General features: G+C 42.8%; 1 protein-coding gene across 1 annotated transcript in view; it reads right to left on the bottom strand.

Annotated features, from left to right (window-relative positions):
• Nucleotides 1–23633, bottom strand: part of KIN (Kin17 DNA and RNA binding protein) — a 33301-nt gene extending 9668 nt beyond the window's left edge. The window contains exons 1-8 of the mRNA XM_032881629.1: nucleotides 23463–23633; nucleotides 18513–18607; nucleotides 13463–13506; nucleotides 13257–13379; nucleotides 11971–12152; nucleotides 8906–8954; nucleotides 7859–7916; nucleotides 1918–2047 (exon numbers count right to left, since the gene is read on the bottom strand). Of these exons, the coding sequence (XP_032737520.1) occupies nucleotides 1918–2047; nucleotides 7859–7916; nucleotides 8906–8954; nucleotides 11971–12152; nucleotides 13257–13379; nucleotides 13463–13506; nucleotides 18513–18607; nucleotides 23463–23576 (795 nt within the window). The 5' untranslated portion in view covers nucleotides 23577–23633. The remainder of the gene's footprint in view (nucleotides 1–1917; nucleotides 2048–7858; nucleotides 7917–8905; nucleotides 8955–11970; nucleotides 12153–13256; nucleotides 13380–13462; nucleotides 13507–18512; nucleotides 18608–23462) is intronic.
• Nucleotides 23634–23729: the final 96 nt, after the last annotated feature.

Raw genomic sequence — 23729 nt, 5'->3', positions numbered from 1 at the left:
GGTGGAGTGTGTGATTCTTGCTCTTGGGGTTGTGGGTTCAAGCCCCACCAGGTTCGAGCCCCACACTGGGTGTTGAGACTACTTGAAGATAAAAATCTTTAAAAATGCGTGCGCGCGCGCGCACACATACACACACACACACACATTCTTGCATTTACAAAAATACATGATAAAGCACGTCAACCGGCCAAGAAAATAAACACAAGCAACCTCTACGTAGTCAAGACTGCAAGGCCACGTGCCCGTGCTACGTCCCCGTCTCCCTGCTTCCCCCTGGGTGCCTGCCACAAGCTGGGAAACGAGCAACATTTTCACGTGATAAAAACACAACACTTCAAAAAAATTTTGCGCAGTGCGGTTAGTTCTACGGTGGTGGCCAAAAGAGGCTTCTCTGTTTGATAAGGATAATAAATCTTGTGAATGTAGGGCAGGAAAAACCTAACCACGAGAGATGGAAACACAGCGGTGTCCAAACAAAGAGCGTGGTCTGGCTGCTGAGGAGCCACATGACACCTTTTCCTTTCCTGACGTAGTAAGTGAACCCAAAGTCCCAACTTTCAATGGGACAGATGCTGCCATTTTTTGGTTGATAATAAATCCCACTTTAATGTCTCAAACTTTCCAATACGAACAAAGAACATTCTAAATTTAGCAGGTTTTTACAAAGCAGAGTGGTCTAGCTTCCCAATTTACTTTGAATTAGATTGAGGAACTTCCTGTCATGGCCTACTGAGACACGTCAAGATGTTGCTCTACCTTCTCTCTCAGACTGCGAATGCTACCCAGCTCCCGCACTCACCATGCTCCAGCCACATGGGCCTTTCCTTCAGGTGCCGGAATTCAAGATCTTTCCTGCCTTGGCACCTTTCCACAAGCTGTCCCCCAGAGCCCGCCCTCAGACCCCCCTTAGCACTTAGTATTTTGTAATAATACTGGTTCTCTTGTTCATACTCGTACTCACTGGCTCACTTGTTCATGGAATGTCTCTTACTAGAACGAAAGCCCTGTGACACAGTGGCGCTGTACTTTTCTCCCTACCACGGTGACACAGGACCTCGCACAATGCCCAGCACATAACAGCGACTCAGTATTTCCTCAGTGATGGAGTGACCACATCTCCCAGTACATTTTATACTAGACTCTCAACCATTCAGACCACCCTGCATAGTGAGAGCACCCAGAAATGGGAAAGAGCAACCAGTTGCCTCTGTCCCTTCACAAATGAAGAGGAGGGCTGGGGAGATGACTTTACAGGAAAAAACAAGTCAGCTTCTTCTATCCATTTCTTCTTTCCCTTCACCGGTCCTTCTTCTCTTTCCTACTTACTTCATAAACGTACTGACAAGGTAAGGCTGTGTGTGGAAAGGGAGATGGGAAGATTAGAACCACTCCAGCAGCGCAGGTAGAGTCAGAGCCAAAACGTGGCCCTAGATCTTAAATCATGGGTTGTCAAGGATTCATCACACAGGCTTAGCCATCAAGCTAAGTCAAATTAAAAATATGTCCTAGCTTCCTCTCGCTGGCTATGAGGTGGCAGGTGAAGTCAGAGACCGAAGGAGAGCAGGGGCTGGCGGGAGGAATCTGAGGAGGAGGCCCATTTCACAGAGCCACGGAAGGAAACAGAGCTTTCGTTTTGAGCTTCAGTGACTGCCCAAGCCCTTCTGCTTGAATTCCACTGACCATGAACACACGGAGAGTTCTGAAGACAGCACTTGAGGCAAGAGAATAAACGTGTGATGACGGATTCCAACTCTGCTCAGATGGAACCGTGGCCACGCTCCCTTCCCCCAAGGGGAGGGAGTACATCTTCTGACTTTATGTTAACCCAGGAATTAGTGAGACTAAACTTTCCTTAGTTTGAATTATGCCACTCCTCTAACTGCTAACACGTCGTCGATAAGCAGCTCGTAACTATACCTCCATGATTTCGTCGAGGGCAGATTTCTTTTTTTTCTTTTCTTTTGATTGAGCTGAGCTCCGGGAAGATTCTTTCCGTTTAACCGATGCTGCATTCCCGATGGTACTCAATGCGCTTGGTCCCAAGGAACTGGTGAAAAGAAGAGCCATGCCTGTTAACAAACCCTATGCATAAGAAGGCAGCTTTCGAATGTGTAGGGGAACAGAAGATGTCTGTTACATGATTAATTTGCAAGAGATTAGTCAAAACAAGAGACGACCTGTCTTTAGGCCTGCAGGACCCTAAGCAGCGTGAGAACATGTGACTTTTCCTGCCTTAACGCCCTCGTCCCTCTCCTCGCCCCTTCTCTTAGTGCCCACCATGATCAGCACAGATCAGTGGTGACAATGCCGGCTTCGGCTTCGGGGTTAGGCAGATCAGGGTCTAAGGGGACTTCTGCTTCTGACCTTGGGTGATTTACTTTTCTAAGCTTCAGTTCTTCATCCATGAACGAGGATAACCATGTGACCCAACTCAGAGCTCAACTGCAAGGATTAAATAAGAGGTTGGCAATGAAGTCTAGCACATTACGGTCAGTTCTATTTTTTGAAAGCAATCTCACCATGTCACCTAATTTCTGATGGTTCCTAACTGCCTAGAATTGACAGTGTAAATTGTTTTTTAGTGTAGTATAAAATTGTCACCACTGGCCCAAGAAATGGTATTTCTGACTTATTATATACGCCAGCCATTAGGAATAACTTGTTACTGAGCCATGCCATGTTTTAGGCCTTTGTAAACCGCCTCTTTTATACCTAGAACAATCTCTCCAATTATCTCCATTTGTCCCAAGTCTTTAAGATCCATTCTTCATGAGGGTTTGAACTGCCATAACACTTTCCAGTGTGTATCCTATGTCACCTTGTATTGTAATCCTTTGCATATATGATATGTACATATAATAATGCGTATATATTTGTATATACTTATTTTTTTCCAGTAGAGCAAGCTGTTATCTTGTGACTCACATAAAATACATGCTCAGTCAATATTTCAATGACTCTTACCAGTGTAATAATTTAGTTTGTCCTATTCGCAAAAGACAAACAAAGGATAAATCCATGTACGAAGCTACCATGGAGATAAGCAAGACAGAAAGTGTGATGAACAGGAAAACAATAGAACTTTACTCGGACTCTTTTTTATTTTTAAGAGGGGGAAGTGTGAGTGGAGGGGGATGGGGCGGGGCAAAGGAAGAGGGGGAGGGAGAGAGAGAGCAGAAGCAGGGGGAGCAATAGGCAGAGGGAGAAGCAGGCTCTCCGTTGAGCAAGGAACTGGATGTGGGACTCGATCCCAGGACCCTGGGATCATGACCACAGCCAAAGGCAGATGCTTTACTGACTGAGCCCCCCAGACAACCCCCAACGACTTTTCTGTCCAGGGGCCCAGGTCAGGACTCCCTCGCTTGGCCATCATGGCAGGCGTTCTTCGTTCACCGAGCTCTAAGTTTTTACATTTACCCTTTTGAAATTTCACTCACTGGCTTTTGTCCCATAATTCAATCCTCTGAATAGATTTCTAAGTTCTGATTCTGTTTCTGGGACCCTTGCGCACTGGTGTGGGGAAGTCAACTGGGGCAGCTGCTGGGACAAACAGCGATGCAGAGCCGTCAACCTGGCACTTCTGCGGCTGGGTCTCTCCCCAGGGGCACGGAGAGCAGGGACACAAACAGGCATCTGAACGCCAGTGTTCAACAGCACTGTTCACGATCGCCCAGAGGTGAGACTGACTCCAGTGTCCGCTGACTGAGAGGGAGAGGGAGAGGGAGAGGAAGACATGAAGCAAATGCGGTGCATACACACAAAAGGATATTTTTCAGCCTCGAAAAGGAGGAAATTTCAACACGTGCCACAACACGGATGAACCCTAAAGATATTAAAGTGGGTGACAGAAGCCAGGCGCAAAAGGGCACTTGCTGTACGCTTCTCCTCCTGTGAGAAGCCTAGAACAGGCCAATCCATAGAGACAGAAAGCAGAACAGAGGCTACTGGCAGCTGGGGGCTACCTGGAAATGGGGAATTAAGTGTTTAATGGGGACAGAGTTTCAGTGGGCTGATGAGAAAGTCCGGGAGATGGATACCGGCGACAACTACATAACAATGTGAAGCTACTTACCTCCCCTGCCCTGTATGTTTAAAAATGGTGAAAATGGTCACTTTATATGTATTTTACCACACACAAAAAAAACTAAACTCAATAGAAAAAAAGTTTTCTATCAAGAGCATTTATTTGGCATTATTAAATGTCTACAGTGTGACAAGCAATGGGGATAAAAATGGGAACAGAACAGCCTATCAGGATCTCACAATCTCCTGTGGGAGACCAGACATGGAAGGACAGTCTGGGAAGGGAGGACAGAAGAAGTGAAGGCAAGAAAGGGTGAGCCACCACAGCTCATTTCGGACAGTGCAAATAATTCAGCATAGCTGGAGGGCAAGTGGCAGGAGAGACAATGGATCACAATGGTCACAAAGCAGCACAGACAAAAATGACAAGTTATTCCACAGGTGAAAGAAAAGCATTTAGAAAGATCCTTCTGCTTGCAACATCAAGATTCTATTAGAGCTAAAACGAATAAGGAAGAATGCGAGAAATGTTGGCAGAAGAAATTATGAAGGACAGAAGCCAGGAACATGGAAACCAAAGAAATGACAATTGCAAGAAAAAGTCGGTATTCCAAAGATTAATAAAATAGCAAATCTGAGAGCCCAGATAAAAAGGATATTCTAGAAAAATCAAAATTGTATAAATTGTTGAAGTTTGTATAATCAAGATTATATTGAGAAGTTGAATAAGCTAATTAATTCCCTTGCCTGCAAAAGATACCAGCACACGTGGAGATTCACAGACCTGTACCCCTGGGGGAAAAAAATATATATATATATGTTTATAAAAAATAAAATTATAAAAAAAAAAAAAAGGAAAAGGAAAAAAAAAAAGATACCAGCACAATATTTTACCAAGTTTTACCAAGCTTCCTTACCCAAAAACACGAGTCAAAAAAGAATACTTGTACAAATCATTTTAAAAGTAGACAATTAAATATCAATCTCATTAATGAACATTAAAATGTGAAACTAAACAGTCCATTTTTTTCAGCTGTGCATTATTACTAATAATTTTTTTTTTTTTTTTAAGAGAGAGAGCACACTCCACCCCTTGCATGAGCAGGCAAAGGAAAGAAGCAGAGGGGGAGGGAGAGAGAGACTCTCAATCAGACTCCCTGCCAAGTTGGGAGGCAGATGCGGGCTCGATCCCACAACCCTGAGATCACGACCTGAGCTGAAGTCAAGAGTTGGGCACTTAAGCAACCAAGCCACCCAGGCACCCCAGGTGTGTATTATATATGTATTTTTAAAGATTTTATTTTTATTTATTTGACAGACAGAGAGGCAGGCAGAGAGAGCAGGGGAAGCAGGCTCCCCGATGAGCAGAGAGCCCGATGTAGGGCTTGATCCCAGGACCCTGAGATCATGACCTGAGCCGAAGGCAGAGGCGTAACCCACTGAGCCACCCAGGTGCCCCAGCTGTGTACTATATTTGAGCTTACTCTAGCTGCTCTAACAATAACATCCCTCCTGCCCAAAGGATCTATTAGAGGCTGACAAACCGATGTGGGGCAAGATGGGGCTCAAATCAAGGCAAGAAATGAATGGTAACAGATTGGAAATGGAACGTTTGCTTCTAGAAGAGCCCTAAAATTCTGCTGTCAGGAACTGGAGTGGGTCCTCATGCAATTAAAGAAGAGAAGCCCCAAAACGGAAATGGAAAGCAAGTAACCTCTGTTCAAACACTGGAGAAGCAGGGCTTGTCTCCGTGCCTCAACATACGATCAAGTATCAATTCTTTATATCCAGAGCCCTCTGTTCATTCTGAGTTTTAGATAAGCAAGAGATATAAATCAACAGGAAGATAAATCTCAAACTCTATTAAAATAGACCATAATCTCAGAAAAAGAAAATTTAGACGAGTCTTTCCATTGTATTACCTGTGACACTACTTATGAGTTATTATCGATACTTGAGACTGAACTTACAGAACTTAATCAATAAAACTATTTTTCCTAATAACACCAGAGCATCGGGGAAAGAAGGCTAACTAGCAGACCCCAGAGGTAACAGGTCCTCATCCTTAGAGTTAATACATGCTACCTTGTTGGCAAAAGGGTCTCTGCAAATGAGATAAGTTATAGCTTCTGAGATGAGATTATTGTGGGTGGCCGGAGTGGCCTCTCTGTGCAACCACACACATCCTTTTAGGAGGGAAACAGGCAGGCGTGACACATAGAGAAGGTGATATGAAGATGGAGCCAGGAGAGACCGGAAGACACTGCTTCTGAAAGCTGAAGGACGACGCAGCCACAAGCTAAGGAACGCCAAGAGCCAGTAGAAGCTGGAAAAGGCAAAGAACGCCCCCCCCCCCACCCCCAGACCCTCTGGAGGAAGTGTGGCTCACACACGGCTTGATTTCAGCTCAAGGATACTGACTTCAGACTTCTGGCCTCCAGAGACACAAAACACTTCTGTGTTTCAAGACACTTGGTTTGGGGGCCACTGGGACCAATTTTAACATTTATCTACACTCAGGAATAACAAACAATAAGGGAGAAACAAACGGGTATGGGTCCAAAACCATAAGGCACGTATGATCTGATACATGTCAATCTGTCTTCTAGGTCATATCCTACTACTACTTTGAAAAGAATTTTTCTTTCAAATGTACCGTATGTGGAACCCAATAAACCACCTTCTTCGTGTATCTAACACAGGTGTCAATTCTGAAATGTTTAGATCAAAGCGAAGATCTCTGGCCAGACATCCCGAGCAGCTGTACATTGGTTCGATCTATTTCCTTCACATCTCCTGGCCGCTTACCTAGTCGTGCCAAGAAGCACTAGCCTACAACTTACCCAAGAAAACCAAGTTAGCTCTTAAATAAACCACATGTTAAAATACTAAGTAAAATAGCAAATATTGGCCAACTCCAAACAAAATTCTGCTAGATACCGGGAAGTACCAGTAGGAAGGCACTTTCCTGAGTATCTGTTGTCTTGTTTTATTTAATCTCCGTAACCAAACTGGACACGTTGTGTATCACAGACAGTGAATAAATATTTGGGGAAAGAACAGAGAAGCACTGAAGGTGCAAAGGGAACAGAGGCACCTGACCACACGCCATGCCGGGGCTTGGCAAACTCCAACCTGAGGGCAAGAGGCAGGCTGTTGCCTGTCTTCAGAAATAAGATCTTACTGGAATACAGCCACGTGTGTTTGTTGACTCTCTGTCTGTGGCAGCCTTCTCACTCTGATGGCAGTCTAGTGGTTGTGACAAAGACAGATGGCCAGTAACGTCTACAATACTGACTATGTGGCCTTTTACCGAAAAGCTCGGTCAGGCCCTGCTCCGCGACTACACCGGGCAGCAGGAAGGCGGCTACGAGTGCACGCCGACGGGCACGGGTACCCTCCACCAGGGGCTAAGAAGATGCATGAGTAACCTAGTCTCTGTCTCACAACATCTTAACGCCGTAGGCAGAACAAAAACTGTATCCCCCAGCTAATATTTAAACTTGGTGAGTGAGCTATGATAGAAAACTCAATAGCATTACGCAGTGGGGGGACTGTTATGTGGAGAAGGACCCGCAGGAAAGCAACAACTTGTCATGTGAGGCATTCACTAGGAATGTGCCTTTCCTCAGAAGCATCCTATCATCATGGACAGGTAAGGGAAAAAAATAGCTGCTAACAAACAAAACCAAACCACCATCAAACGGAAACAAGACAAGGGAAAACATTATAACCAGAAAAAAAAAAAAATTCACAGTCCTGAAGCTTTTAAAATGTAGTCATCAGCATTTCACAAAAACTCTCAAGTTCTAAGAGATCTGGTCCTGGAGCTCACCTGGATTTGGAGGACGTTGCTGCCGAACTACATGCTCCTTTATTCAAATTGAATGTAACTGGAAGGAAAAAATGATATATTTTTTACATGTATATTTCATCATACATATAATAAGTATGTGTGTGTGTGTGCATGCATGCGTGTGTGTGTTTCAGGAAAACTATAAAACTTATCAGGTAAGACCAAAATGTATCCACACAGACGCTCATGGACATTTTGAATAAACGAGAGCTCGAATGCTACCCAGCTACCCAGAGACGATGACTTCCGGCAGATAATACTAAGCGATGTTCACATAGCTGGGAATTGATCTACCGGCGACTGCCTTGGCCACTTCCTGCCTCCGCAGCTCCCCCTCCCTGTGCTAAGGGAACAGGACTCCAAGTCGGCTTGGGTGTGTATTGTAGCTCTTACACATGGTTTGGAGCTGGAGTCTGAATGTCTGTGTCCCCCTAAAACTGGTATGTTGAAAACCTAATGTCCGAAGTGATGCGATTAGGAGGTGGGGAGATTCAGGAGGTATTAGTAAGGTTCTTTTGCTCTAAACCAATCAGAATAATCCCACTTCATTTCCCAGTGACTGCTTCAGGTGGAGGCTGATATGGACTGGCCAGTGATATTCAGAAGGAAGTCTGCTGGCCGGAGGAGTGTTTTCTAGATAAAGTTTCTTTTTTCCTTGCTCACAGGGGACTCTGGAAGAGATACCCTCTGTCGTCCTCTGGACAATGTGGGTGTGCATACAATGGCCAAAGTGCCTGCCACCACCTTGTGTCCAGTGGCTGACAGATGGCCTGGCATCCAGAACCGCTCTACTTCTGGGACTCTTACTCTGGCAACATATTTCCTTATTATTTAGAATAGTTTTAGTTGGTTTTGTTACTTATAGTTGAAGGCACCCTACCTGGTTCATTGTTACCTTTTCATAAACCGGTAAAAACAATGCATTCCAGACAGATTATACGTCTTGCCCCCAAACATGGCGCTAGTTTTTGGCAGAGCCGATATAAAATCATCCATATTAAAAGAGTAAGAAAAAAGTAAAACCACCTTTTTCTTCGTCATTTTCTCTGCTTAATTCCGTAAAAATAGGGGCCTCCTAAAAGGCAAAAAAAAAAAAAAAAAAAAGAAAGAAAGAAAAAAGAAAAAAAGAGGATGATGGTTTGGTTCACAGTGCATTTACTATCAACATTCAAGAGTCCCAAATTATGACTTCCTACCCATGTTGCAAGGCAGCTCCAACATGCAGCTCTGAAATGGTTTAAGATCCAGGTGCCTGGGTTGCTCAGCTGGTCAAGTATCTGCCTATGGCTCCGGCCATGATCCCAGAATCCTGGGATCGAGTCCTACATTGAGGTTCCTGCTCAGTGGGGAATCTGCTTCTCCCTCCCTCCTGCTTGTTTCTCTCTCTCTCTCTCAAATAAATAAATGAGATCTTTTTTAAAAATAAAATAAAATGATTAAGATCCTAGTTAAGAAATTATATGTACTGCAAATACTCTTCAACTGAGAATTAGTCCAAAGGTGAAAAAAGTGGCTTCTTTGTACCACATTGCAGAAGATTACCTACATTTTTATTTCTACTACAGTTTAAACAGGAAACAACATAAAACAATAAACCTTAAGAATTTTAGCTAGAGGATGGGGCACCTGGGTGGCTCATTTGGTTAAGCATCTGCCTTTGGCTCACGTCATGATCTCAGGGTCCTGGAATCCAGCCCCGCATCAGGCTCCCTGCTCAGCCGGGGAGTCAGTTTCTCCCTCTCCCTTCCACTGCTCATGCTCTCTCTTGCTTGCTCTCTCTCTCTCTTAAATAGATAAAATCTTAAAAAAAAAAAAAGAATTTTAGCTAGAGGATTACTTTAAAAAGCAAAACCCTTCTATACAGTGGGAGAGTTTAGTGTAAGATCAAGAGCCTAAGACTAACTCACACAGAACCGCAGATCAAACCCACCTCTGCACGTTATTAGCTCCGGCACCTGTCAATCTCACCATCTCCCTGTACCTCAACTATTCTGTCTATAAAATAGGAATACTATGCACATCTAGAAGTGTCATAAGGATAAAATAGGATAAAATAAAGGAAGCACTTAGCATAATGCCTGCAACAGGGTTTGATAAATGTTAACTGTTATTTCTACTAATAAAATGTTGTCTTGAGATGCAGCTAAGATATTCTTTTCTCCATTAGGATCTCATAAAGGAAGGCGAAAGACAAGATGCTACATTTTAAAAACTGATAATATTTAAGAATGCAATGAGGAAACACTGAGCAGTAGGCCTTCCTCTGCCTTTAAGGGGAGGATGCTATTTTTATTTAAAGAGTGCAAATTCACTTGAAGATTTTAGTGGAATTAAGCTAAAATGTTACAAAAGGTAAACGAATTTCCTCCATATAAGATGTGATCCTTCTTAATTTCCACAAGAGGAAATTACCATTTTCCCTCTACTGAAAGCAGAGGTTTAAAAATGAAAAAGGTGAGTCAATTTCAGGAATAAAAAGCTTTAGATCTGAGGCGCCTGGGTGGCTCAGTGGGTTAAGCCTATGCTTTCTACTTGGGTCGTGATCTCAGGGTCCTGGGATGGAGTCCCGCATTGGGCTCTCTGCTCAGGGGGGAGCCTGCTTCCTCCTCTCTGCCTACTTGTGATCTCTGTCTGTCAAGTGAATAAATAAAATCTTTAAAAAAAAAAAAAAGCTTTTAGATCTTAGGCAAGGGTTTAAATTTGACAATTACAGCAGTTTAACCATTGTTTTACTTTAATACAGAAAACTCCTAAAAGACTGTGTAATAAATGCACATGAACACACGCATATGGAAAGAGTACCATTATAACACGCGCACCCATCACTTATCAAGGTCAACTAACATGGTATAAAAGCTGACTCATAAACAGATCTTCACTTTCTTATCGCCGGCTACTTCCAGCATTACTCTGTACTGAACAGCTTCTATCAGACACGGACATTAATGATCAGAGCCCCTGTATTCATCATAGACAAACACTGAAAACAAGCCAGACACTTCTCAACAGGAGAATGGGTAAGTTGTGTGATAGTCATAAAATGGAACAGCAGACATCACTTTAAAAAAAGAGTTAAACACTGACAGGAAAGAACACAGGTACTGGAAACATAAAGAACATTCTGCATGAGTTAAAGAAGCCAGCGAGGGAGTATACGGTACAATCTCATTTCTACAAAGTTCAAGAATACACTAACAGATAATCAATAGTGCTATGTTAGAACCCTGGCTCCTTCTTGGGGAAAGGGGGCTATTCACTGGGAGTGACTGTGACTCTGGAAACGGTCTGTATCTTGATCTGGGGGGGTCACCACACATCCATCTACTTCCATCCACCCATCTAAAGACATATCCACGTGTAAAATTTCACTGAGCTTTAGTCACCTTAAGAGTAACGCCCATCATGCACTTTATCACATGTATTTTATACCACAATAAGCTTTTTAAAAATACTAAATGGCTAGTGGTTCACATATATACTAGGTTGTTTTCCTGCACACACATAACTTTTGATAGGTAAACACCATGAGGCAGGGAGTTTTTACCTTTTGTTTACTGCTCTATCTCCAGTGCCTAGAAGAAGGCCTAGAAGAAGGGAGTACCCAATAAATATTTGTTAAAATTAATGCCTTACTCTAGTTACGCCAACACCTGGACCACCTGAAACATGTCTTCCTCCCCCATTGGTCTGCGTTTTGCCCATTGCTTTTTCAAGCCCAGGGGTAGCTACCTTCAGATACGCTGCACCCTCCCCAGGCTGGGGCGAGTGCTGTCTCCAGGTTCCCACATTTTGTTTAACCGAGCATTGCAGCCAAGTGATGTGATCTGCTCTGTCCCCCCCATTAGCTATTCCCTCTGCCTTAGGGATAAGGAAACCGAGGTTTAGTAGATTGTGTAATTCTATAAGACCATGAGGCAGTAACTTAGGAATTGAACCCAGATTTGTCTCAACTCCAAAACCCAGGCTTTTATACTCGGCCATGTTCATTCTTCTCTTAATTAAGGAACGAGACCTATAAAATTAAATTCAGTGCTTAAAAATTTTGTTTGAGACCTTTTCCTGTTGCTTCCTGGAATGATACTGGTGCTCACCTGTTCTTTCCCTTCCAGACCTCTTCTCACTTGTTCTTGAATAAATTTGGCTGTTTTTTCCTCATCGTCAAGGTCCTGCTTCTTCTTTTTCTCTAGTTCCAGTTGCCGGCGGATAGTTTCTGGGTCCCTGTCTATGTACTGAATATACCAGCCCTTTGGGGTCTCATCCACCTTGCACAAACCTTTAAAAAAATAAAAGATTAAAAAATAATAATAATTTTAAAACTTTAAAAATTAAAAAATAAAAGATTTGTATACAATCAAAACTGAAAGTACACACAAATGTGTTTGATCTCTGCATCATGTGTTTATTCCTTCAAACACATTCATTAAAACACATTCAAATACACAAATTCATGCAGCCCACAAATTTTCCATACTCACAGCTGATGAAACTTAGATATTTAAGTGGAATACTTTACCTCCTTAAACAGAAAAAATTATTATTCTGATTTTTCACTAGCCACATTAAGTCAACTATGTAAGCAGGGGAAACACATGAAAGAAGTATCATCTTGCTTAGTGATTATTTAACTGTGTCTAAGTAGTTAACGACCAAGGAGAACATGATATTCTGCTAACTTAACTAAGTAGAAATTTTCCCAATCAGACAGAATAAAGGAACACACCGAATAAGTAATACATTGACACAAAATTTCTTTCTCCTCTTTCCTAAGCTTTAGCCTAGGAAGATCAGAAATGGAATAAGCTACAACAAATTGTTACAGAACTCCATGGGGTGCCTCCACAGCTTGGTCGGTGGTCTGACTCTTGATTTCAGCTCAGGTCATGATCTCAGGGTCATGAGATCAAGCCCCATGTCGGGCTCCCCACTCAGCATGGAGTCGGATTTAGACTCTGTCTCCCTCTGCCTCCCTCTGCCCCTCCCATTTGTGTTCTCTCTCTCTGTCTCTCTCTCAAATAAATAAATAAATAAATATTTTTAAATATTTAAATATTTGTTACCTCCTTAAGCAGGGGTAACAAAGGTTTCCAAAAGTAAAATGAATAAGGGGGTAAAAAACAGGAAGGACTGATAGTAATTCTTACCCCAGATGAGAGGATGCTTTGGTGATACATCTTTGCACAATCAAAAGAACCATTCCAGACACTCCATATTCAAGTGTAACCCACCAAAATCAATCCAGGAAGATTATGCTCCTCTTGGCCAGTTTTTAATTGCCCTATTTGTCCAAGTTTCCATAAATTTACATGGAAATTATGACAACTGTCTCTCCTTGCCCTGTAGCCACATAACTACTAGTCATATCCTGTCTTACTCTTACCTTCTCTGCCCAGCCACTTTGTAAAATCAGTGAGAGTCTCCCACTGAGTGGCATTCATATGGATGTGTTCCCGGTGGCTGATATACTCATTATAAACGATGTTGTTGTGAACTCTCTTAGTGCCTACGAACAAAATACAACACCGTCAATCCTGGGCAGGTTACAACGTGATGATGTTACTATATGCACAACACCAGGATGCTTACCAAAGCGTCTCCTGAGAAGTTCTAGAAAGTCATTTCGGAATTCCCTAATAAGGAAAGGAAAGAGAGCATTATGGCACTTTTACAAATATAAAGCATCACTTCTCTGAAATGTAAGGCACCATACAGTTTCAATGTCCAATGATACATGAACCATTTGTGTGAATGTCTGTTAAGAACCTTTAAAAGCTGAAAAAGGAAGGAATCCCAAAAGACTATAGCTTTCAAGAATGACAGGTCAAAGTCAGTCTGGAGGGAAACTGTCAGCATTGGCAGAGCAGCCATAACCAAAGTGACTACACATCTTTGCAGAGGTTCCTTCATCAAGTCTCTTAGTGCTACTGAATGTGGCATAAAAACACTGTCTTTTTGATGGTAAAAAACAAAACAAAACAAAACAAAACAAACTTCCCTTATTCCATGGGAAATTGGCACTCACTGTGTCCCTCTGCACTGAGTACACTGTGTTAAGTATACTTAACACAGGTAAACATACGTGAGTAAAACAGAAATCCGGACCCAGGTTACAATCTAGCAGAAGCAATCATAATAGAAATCGAACTGCAAAAGAGATGTAACAAAGTATCAGGGGAGACCAGGGAGATCCCTAATATAGGCAGCGAAGTATAAATAGGACTTTAGGGATGCGTGGGTGGCTCAGTTGGTTTAAGCGTCTGCTTTCAGGTCAGGTCATGGTCCCAGGATCCTGGGATCAAGCACCACATCGGGCTCCCTGCTCAACGGAGAGCCTGCTTCTCCCTCTCCCACTCCCCCTGCTTGTGTACCCTCTCGCGCTGTTTCTCTGTCAAGTAAATAAATAAAATCTTTAAAAAAATAAAAATAAAAAACAAGTAGGACTTTAGAGGTGAAGAGAAAGAGAAGACCTTTCCCAGCTGGCAGAAACACGAAAGCGTCACACTTGGGAAATGAAAATCTAATTGAGCTAACGTTGAGAGTAGATATAAATGGGGGATGCAGTGGGATAGAATAGAATAATGGGGCGTGGGTGCAAAACACAGCTGGAAAATACCGGTACGGCTAATCTTCGAAGTATCTTTAATGTCATACTAAAGAGGGAGGGTTTTATGCGTGCGGTGGAAAAGCACCAAATAATTTACTGAGGAATTAGTCTGTGCAAATCTGTGATTTAGAAAGATAATCTTGTGGAAAGCATAGAATAAGAATTCTCAAAGTGTGGTCCCCAGAGGAGCGGCCCTGACATCACTTGGGAACTAGACAGAAATGCTAAGTCTCCAGCCCCACCAGAACCTGACACTATGGTCCCCCGAGCCCTCCAGGTGACTCGGACCCGTGCAGAGGTTTGTGACCCACGGGCATAAAGCATGATTGGGAAGAGCGGAAGCTGCAGCTGGGAGCCCAGTGAGAAAATCATGGAATTAATTTGGGCAAGAGAGGATAAGAACTATTATTACTAGAGTCTTGAGAATGGAGAGGATGCAAGTCTAAAGGACACCGTAGAGGAGAATCGATGAGGACTTCCCAGCCTGGCATTCCAGGTAGGAAGTCATCAGCCAGCCCAGGATAATAAGCAGATGTGGTGGGCAGAATACTGCCCTTAGCTTTAAAATGTTGGCTCTGCATTTAAAAATACAGAACTGTGCAGAAAAAAAAATCTACAACTCAAGACAGATGTTAGGAACAAACAGTAAGACCGAGGAGTCATCCATCATGAAGTTTTAACAGCTGGAAGAATGACGGGACTCCTGGAGCCTGTGTACTATGGAGAAAAGGAAGCCAAGTGGGCGCCCTGAAGAATGTTCTTGCATCTAAGGAGCTGGGGGACAGGCAGAAGGGTTAGGGAAGACAGTAAGACAGGAGGATAGTAAGCAGCGGGAGGAGGAGTAGGAAAGAATGGAAAACAGACGTGTTTGTAGACAGTTAAGAAAAGATACAGAGCAAGATGGAGAGAGGCACAAGCGACCCTTCCGGAGGCTGCCGGAGGTGGAGGGCAGCTACCGTGGACACATTGGACAGAGCTGGGGAGGAAGGCTCCAGTGCGCATGGCTCTTGACAGAATGGTATTTCCCCAAATGTGGCCTGTGTAGCCCAGTGGTATTCCAGACAGTTTTTTTTTTAGAGAGCAAGAGAGAAAAAGAGAAAGAACAAGCAGGGGGAGCAGCAGGCGGAAGGAGAGGGAGAAATAGGCTTCCCACTAAGCAGAGAGCCCAATGTGGTACTTGATCCCAGGACCCCGGGATCGTGACCTGAGCCGAAGGCAGATGCTTAAACCGGCTGAGCCACCCAGTGCCCTTCCAGATGGTTTTGGGTGGTTCAGATAAATCCTCTTTGCCTTTTTCACTGTGCTCCTTGCCTTGATGGCACAAAAGCCATGCAGGGCGAACCTGCTGGCATCTTAGCCAAGTGCAGGCAGTGGGTGGTGAGGCCACAGTATACTAGCAGTCCAGGTCTTCTTCATGGGCAGGCGCTCGCAGTGAAAGTCAATGTCAGTCTCATCAAGAGTGTCCTTGACAGGGCTGGACTGGGTGGCTCAGTGGGTTAAGCCTCTGCCTTCGGCTCAGGTCGTGATCTCAGGGTCCTGGGATGGAGTCCCACATGAGGCTCTCTGCTAGGCAGGGAGCCTGCTTCCTTTTCTCTCTCTCTCTCTCTCTCTCTCTCTACTTGTGATCTCTCTCTGTCAAATAAATAAAATCTTAAAAAAAAAAAAAAAAGAATGTCCTTGATAAAGCAGTATTATTAATAGTATTACAACTCAACCTTTGGGGCTCTGTCTTTCCACCAGCCTGTGTGATGAAATGGGATTATGAGTTAACCACTTCTGCCGCTGGACAGTGGTTGTCGTCAGCAAATCACTTGTGCCATTGTTTGGGCCACGTGCTGAACTACATTTTCCACAGAGCACCATTTTGTTGGAAAGAATGACTGACAGATCAACCATGATTATTCCAAACTGGGTATTTAGTAGACATTTTCCCAAACATAAACAAAGGGAGCGTTGTCATGTCAAGGAAAACAACTGACGGTATTTTTGGCCAATGATAAAATTTGGGCTTTCGAGCAAAAATCTAAATCTGGCAAGTTAGGATCAGCCACTGTGAGTCTGAGGTACTTTCCAAAACTTCAAGACATTTCTGATGACACTGATGCGGATATTAATAAATATGATTTTATGCTATTATGTAATGAAATGTGTCACCATTCCGAATACACAGTGAGCTAATATTTTACAAATGACCAGTGCATGATGATATAAAATCACACACGGGTATGAGAAGTACAAAGTGAAAGATCAGGGGTTCATGATGTAATAGGGCACAAAAAGTTTGCTGATGTGGTTTCAGATTCCACACTGCAACGAATCTTTAAGAAACTACCATGCCAGGGAGGCCTGGGCAGTTTAGGTGGTTGAGCCACTGACTCTGGATTTCAGCTCAGGTCACGGTCTCAGGGTCATGGGATCGAGCCCTGCGTCTGGCTCCACACTCAGTGAAGAGTTTGCTTGTGGACTCTCTCTCCCCTTGGCCCATCCCCCCACTCAAGCACAGGTGCACACACTCTCTAAAAGAATAATAAATAAACCTCAAAAAAAAAAAAAAGTTTAAGAAACTACCACGCCGTTGCTTTGATGTAGTATCAAAGAAGAATATGCAAAATTATCTGAAAAAGGCTATTAAAATATTACCCCATTCCAGCTCTACAGATATGAACAGGGTGGGCTTTGTGTTTCCCAAAACATTTTGAAACAAACTGAATGCAGAAGCAGCTGTGGAATCCAACCATCTTCTATTAAGTCAGACATTGCAGATTGGCAAAAATGTAAACAATGCCACTCTTACCTTTTTTGTTTTAGAAAAGATATGCTCTTTAAATTAAAAAATTCATTTATCTTAACATGCAATAGGTTTCTTATTGTTTGGTTTTTTTTTTAAGATTTTATTTATTTATTTGACAGACAGAGATCACAAGTAGGCAGAGAGGCAGGCAGAGAGCGAGGAGGAAGCAGGCTCCCTGCTGAGCAGACAGCTGATGTGCAGCTTGATCCCAGGACCCTGGGATCATGACCTGAGCTGAAGGTAGAGGCTTTAACCCACTGAGCCACCCAGATGCCCCTCTTATTGTTATTTTAAATAAAGTAATAAACACATTAATTTTTCATTTTAATCTCTAATTTACAAATAGCAATGTACCACTATCAAGTATCGATATCAAATATAAACAAAAGCTCTTTGGGTTCGTCAATAATTTTTAAAGGTGGAAAAGGGGTCGTCCTAAGACCAAAAGGTCTAGAACTTTGGAAAGAAAGAGATAGAAGTAGAACTGAACATTAATAGTAATAACAATTAACAGCTACTAATCGAGTACTGGGTACTCTTCTAAACACTTTAGAGAAGTATTAACTCGTTAATTTTTATTTTTTTTAATTTTTTTTTAAAGATTTTATTTATTGATTTGACAGAGAGAGATCACAAGTAGACAGAGAGGCAGGCAGAGAGAGAGAGAGAGAGGGAAGCAGGCTCCCTGCTGAGCAGAGAGCCCGATGCGGGACTCGATCCTAGGACCCTGAGATCATGACCTGAGCCGAAGGCAGCGGCTTAACCCACTGAGCCACCCAGGCGCCCTAACTCGTTAATTTTTAAATAAACTCCATAAAATAAAGGGAACACTTGAAAGATGATGCTGTTTTTAGTCCCATTTTACAGATGAGCAGACAAAAGCACAGACAAATGTAAGTGGTTCAGCCAGTCACACAGCTCCTGAGTAGAGAAGCCTGGGCTTGCAGGGTTTAAGGCAGATGGTCTGACTCCAGAGCTGTGCTCTGAGCCACAACTGAGTTAGGACAAAAGATAGGTTTTTAGGTTTGAAGTGCAAGACTAAATTGTGAGAAGCACTTCTGCAACAATTCCAATACTATGATAAACTGTCAAAGGAAAATAAAACCTGAGCACAGGGTACTACAGCTATCGTGCTAATGTGTAAGGAATGGACACAGCTCCCAATACAGAAAATACTAAGCATCTACTCAGTGTCCGACTGAATAAAGCTCATGAGGAAAAGATATCTTTAAGTTACTTACTCTGAAAAATAATCCATAAACTGCTGAGGATTTTCGGAAGCGAGCAAGAGTTGTCTCTGATGAGATTCAGACATACAGTGACATTTGAAGCCATTCTACAAAAATGCAAAGGTAGCAGTTACATTCTGATTTAGGTCATCATAAGGGGCCCTAAACAGAAGTATTTAATCAACCCTAAAAAGCTGCTCTTTGATGATAAATTGTAAAGAAAGAAAAAAAAAAAAGGAAAAAAATCACTAGCTCTAAGCTCACTGTTATTTTTATTTAAAAGTTTTTTATGAGGTTGAGTTACACAACACTCCTAATCAAAGCATAACCCCGGATTACAGAGACAGAAAAACAGTGCTTTGGAAAACTGACATTAGTAAGAAATCTGACAGAAGAGTGACTTTGTTTTTCTGTGACTTTGTTTTTTAAATCACTTTAACAAATTCTGTTGAGCACCTACTTCATGTAGTGTTGTGCAAGTTCTTGGAGGGATGGAATGAAGGAAAATGGGCCAGTAATGAATTTCCATTAAGGGGACTATTTTCACTCTACTTTAGTTCATTAGCCAAAATACACTGAGGCATATTACAGAAACCTCATTTAAATACACTAAACCTGCATGTTCTTCAGACGACTATGAAAGAGTTACAAACTTTGGCTTTGTATCCATCCGGCTTAACATTTACACCTTCTTCTTCATAGAAAGAGAAATGAAAAATGAGTCTCTCCTCCTGTATTCCCGTTTCAGTGAACAGCACAGTCGCACACCCACAGTGAACCTTAGAGACAGGCACCCTCGAGTCATCCTCTAGGTCTGCCTTCCGCCTATCACTAAACCCGCTTAGCCTCCTCCTGAAGTAATCTTCTCCTGTCCCTCGGCTCAATCCCACATCATTAGCCTGATGTCACCACTCATCTTGCTTAGCTTCCTAAGCTTTGGTTGTCTATAGACTACCCACACTGCTCCTGCCTCATCTGTGTAGTACCCGTGAATTACTCTTACTTAAATGTACCTTAAAAGGAAACTTAGTATCAGTCTCATAAATGAAAAAACCAGTACTACTTTCCATAAATTGAAAATAAATCAATAAAATGGAAACAAAATGATGTTACTAAATTCTAGAAATCCATGAGAGTGGATGGGCAGGAGGGGATATTCTGGATCTGACCACCTTCTCCCTCAGTCTTCCAACACTGAGAGACAGGGAGACCCGGGAAGATTTTGGAGGGATCAGTTTCTCCTCCTGCAGGTCATTCTCCCAGGGAAGGAAGGCAATGAACAGATTGGAGGGCAAACAAAACAGAACCACCACCAAGTGTCTTACTCTGAAATTGGTAACCAAAGGGAAAATTAAGGCTTTATCTTCCTTTTCCCATTGGAACTATATTTTATGGCAACATTTAAGGATCAAATAGCCCTAATTAATGAGAAAAAGGACATTTTTATAAAAGAATAATAGCCAATAACAAATTTAGAAAAATATAAAAAAAAAATTCTTTGCAACTCTTAAGACAACGGACTACGGCAAGGATGCTAAAACACCTAAGTAAAAGGTTGATGAGAGATTAGATATATTCCTTACTGGTAACTCAATCTTGCAAAAGGGAAAATATTAATTTCTACTGTTACTTTATAGGCCAGCATATTTACTCAAATATCTTAGCACTATCAGGTATTATGGGCTTCCTTAGGTAATGTATTAGGAAATACAAGGGATCGCCTATGTAGCAGTCTTCCCCAAAATATTTAACCCGAACCTAATCAAGCGTTCAGATCTAAGTTCCAGTTTACAGAAACTATAAGTTAAAGAAGGAAGGTGAAAGACAACCACAAGAAAACTTAGTTGTTTCATACCATAAAGTGGCAATGCTCCAAGGCAGTTACTGGTCTAATCTCTTCAAGTCAATGTCAGAAAAACGACAGCAAATCGAAAAGCACAGATACGGAAGCAACTCAAGCATCCATTGAAAGATGAACAGATAAAGAAGCTGGATGAAGACATACACAATGGAATATCAGCCATAAAAAGGAACGAGATTCTGCCATTCGTGACAATATGGATGGACCTAGAGAGTATTATGCTACATGAAATAAGTCAGAGAAAAGCAAATTTCACGATTTCACCTATATGTGGAATGTAAAAACAAATGAATAAACAAAAACAAAAGGACAATCAGATCTATAAATACAGAGAACAAACTGATGGTTGCCAGAGGCGGGAGGGGGTGGGAGGATGTGCAAAACAGATGAAGGGAAGTGGGAGATACAGGCCTCCAATGATGGAATGAATATGTCATGGGAATACAAAGTACAGCAGAGGGAATATAGTCAATGGTATCGTAATAATGTTGTATGGTACAGATGATAGCTATACTTGTGAACACAGCATAAGGTACAAACTTGTTGTATATACATAAGGTATAGATCATGTTGGGCACCTGAAACTAATGTGACTAATGTGTGTCAAGGATACTCATATAAAAAAATTAACTAAAAAAAAAAAAAGAAAAATAACTGGGTTTTAGGGGGGGTGGTAGAAAGAGTAAGAGACATAAGTTCTATACTCAGTTTAGAATTGAGAGAGAATTAAAAGTCCTAATAACCCAACACAGAGATTTTTAAGGAAATGAAGCTACTCTGTATCTGTATGATACTGTAATAATGGACATATGTCATTATGTGTTTGTCCAAACCCACAGAATGTCCAACATCAAGAGTGAACCCTACTATAGACTTTGGTCATGATGATGTGTCAGTGTAGCTTTATTGATTATAACAATAGTACTACCTTGTTGCAAGGTGCTGATCATGGGGAAGTTGTACATATGTGGGGCTCCAATGTGTATGGGAAATCTCTGTATCTTCTACTCATTATGGTTGTGAACCTAAAATTGCTCTAAAAAAAAAAATCTATTTTTTAAAGTCCTAATAACAAATCCAATTCATAGCTTTTGATTTGATCTTGGTTTGAAAAAAACTTTTAAAAAGCATTTGTGGGAGCAAGAGAGGACATGTGAATATGGAGTGTGTATCAGATGACATGAGACAATTTTTGTTGGGGCGCCTGGGTAGCTCGGTGGGGTAAAGCCTCAGTCGGGTGAAGCGTCTGCCTTAGCCTTAGGTCATGATCCCAGGGTCCTGGGATCGAGCCCCACATCCGGCTCTCTGCTCAGCAGGGCGCCTGCTTTCCCATCTCTCTTTTCCTGCCTCTCTGCCTACTTGTGATCTCTGTCTGTCAAATAAATAAATAAATAAATAAAATCTTTTTTTAAATTTCGAAAAAAAATAAAAATTAAAAAAAGAGAGCATTTTTGTTAATTTTGTTATGTGGGACGATGTGTATTGTGGCTATGTAGAAAAATATCCGAGTATCTTAGAGAAGCATACTTAAGTATTTAGAGATGAAATATCCTGATGCTTGGAATTTACTTTAAAATATTACTGAAGGGACGCCTGGGTGGCTCAGTTGGTTAAGCGGCTGCTTTCGGGGCATGTCATAATCCCAGGGTCCTCGAATCCGGTCTGCACTGGGGAATCCTTGCTCAGCGGGGAGCCTGCTTCTCCCTCTGCCTGCCCTGCCTGCCGCTCCCCCTGCCTGTGCTCTCTCTAACAAATAAATAAAATCTTAAAAATAAGTAAATAAATAAAATGTTTCTTAAAGAAGCAAAGACAGGCCAAGTTATTTAAAATGTTCAATATGGGTAATGGATATATGGATGTTCACTGTATTAGTTTCTAGTTTTCTGTCTGAGAATTTCACCTTGACTATTAAAAAAGAATGAACCAGGGGTGCCTGGGTGGTTCAGTGGGTTAAGCCTCTGCCTTCCGGCTCAGGTCATGATCTCAGGGTCCTGGGATTGAGCCCCGCATGGGGCTCTCTGCTCAGCAGGGAGCCTGCTTCCCCTGCTCTCTCTGCCTGCCTCTCTGCTTACTTGTGATCTCTGTCAAATAAATAAAAATAAAATCTTTTTAAAAAATAAATAAAAATTCAAAAGCATGAACTGGAGAGATATGAAAAAGAAAAACCGCATCAGTGTTATTCAATGTAAGTCCTACTTCAGTGTCTCATCCCTGGCTGGCAGAAACACTGAAGTAGATTCTTCCAGTTACCCCGTGTTCCTCTGCACCTGCCCAATCCAACTCGATCTCCAGAGAAAAATATGATCCTGTCACTAGCTTGCTCTCAGTTCTTCAAAGTGCTTTATCATCCACCTCACTAATGAGAAAAAGTATAAACTCCAGTGCACGGCATACAAAACTCTCTAAGATCTCCCCAGAGACCCCTCGGCGACTGTACGCATAATCCGCTGATTTAAAACTCACAATCTTACCGGTAGGTACAACTGTTACTTCCACTTTAAAGGGAAGCAAACAGGCAGAGGGAAATGGAAGCAACTTGGCGAAGACTACACAGTTAGGAAGCGGCGCGGCTTGGGGTTCAGGATTCTGACGGTCTGACTCCCGCCCACGAACCTATGCGCAGTAATATCCTGGGCCCGGCACACTGTGGACGCTCCATAAACGCTCGTTAGGTGAGCACTGTGCCAGGGCTCAGTTGTCCTTTCTCATCTGACCCCGAAAAGAGTTGTGAACCCTAACCATCCTGCTGCTCTTGAGTCGCGTCAGGTCAGAGACGATTGTTACCGTTCGCCCCCGGGCTTCCCGCACCGCACTATCCAACGCCCCCGTTTTCGGACAGCTGGAGTAGCATCACGTCTACCAGATCTGCAAAACCTTTTCTTACTTCATTTCTTTCCGGAGGAAGATCGCGGAGGAAGGAGGTGTCAAAGACCACGGTTTCCCTAGGATGAGGGCTGCAGGTAAGGGTGGCCCTACTGAGCTGAGTAGCTGACTCGCGCAGCGCGGAACCCGGACTAAGGGACCCGAGATCCACTCCCTCAACCCCAGCGCCAGGGGCTTGAACCAGGACGTCCAGCAGGGCCCCATCCAGGCCCGCTTACCTCGTCCCGACACTGCTTCTGACACATCTGGCAGTACCAGCGCAGCTTCTGAAGCCCCTTGGATTTGATCCTGTTGGCGATGGCCTTTGGGGTAAGAAAATCTGACTTCCCCATCGCGACCACGACAGCGACAACTTCGCTGAAACCCAGCGATCCGCCAACCGGAAGCGGAATGAAGCCGACGAGGGTGGGTGGGCGGGACAAATACCAGCCGCGAGCCGGAAGGAGGTGGGGCTTCGGGAGACTGAGCCCCGCAACGCTCGCGAT

The sequence above is a fragment of the Lontra canadensis genome, unplaced genomic scaffold, assembly GCF_010015895.1.
Source record: "Lontra canadensis isolate GAN:19392208 unplaced genomic scaffold, GSC_riverotter_1.0 scaffold76, whole genome shotgun sequence".
Classification (NCBI taxonomy): Eukaryota; Metazoa; Chordata; class Mammalia; order Carnivora; family Mustelidae; genus Lontra; species Lontra canadensis.
The sequence above is the reverse complement of the archived record's forward strand: the minus strand, read 5'-3'. Positions and strand labels throughout refer to the sequence as shown.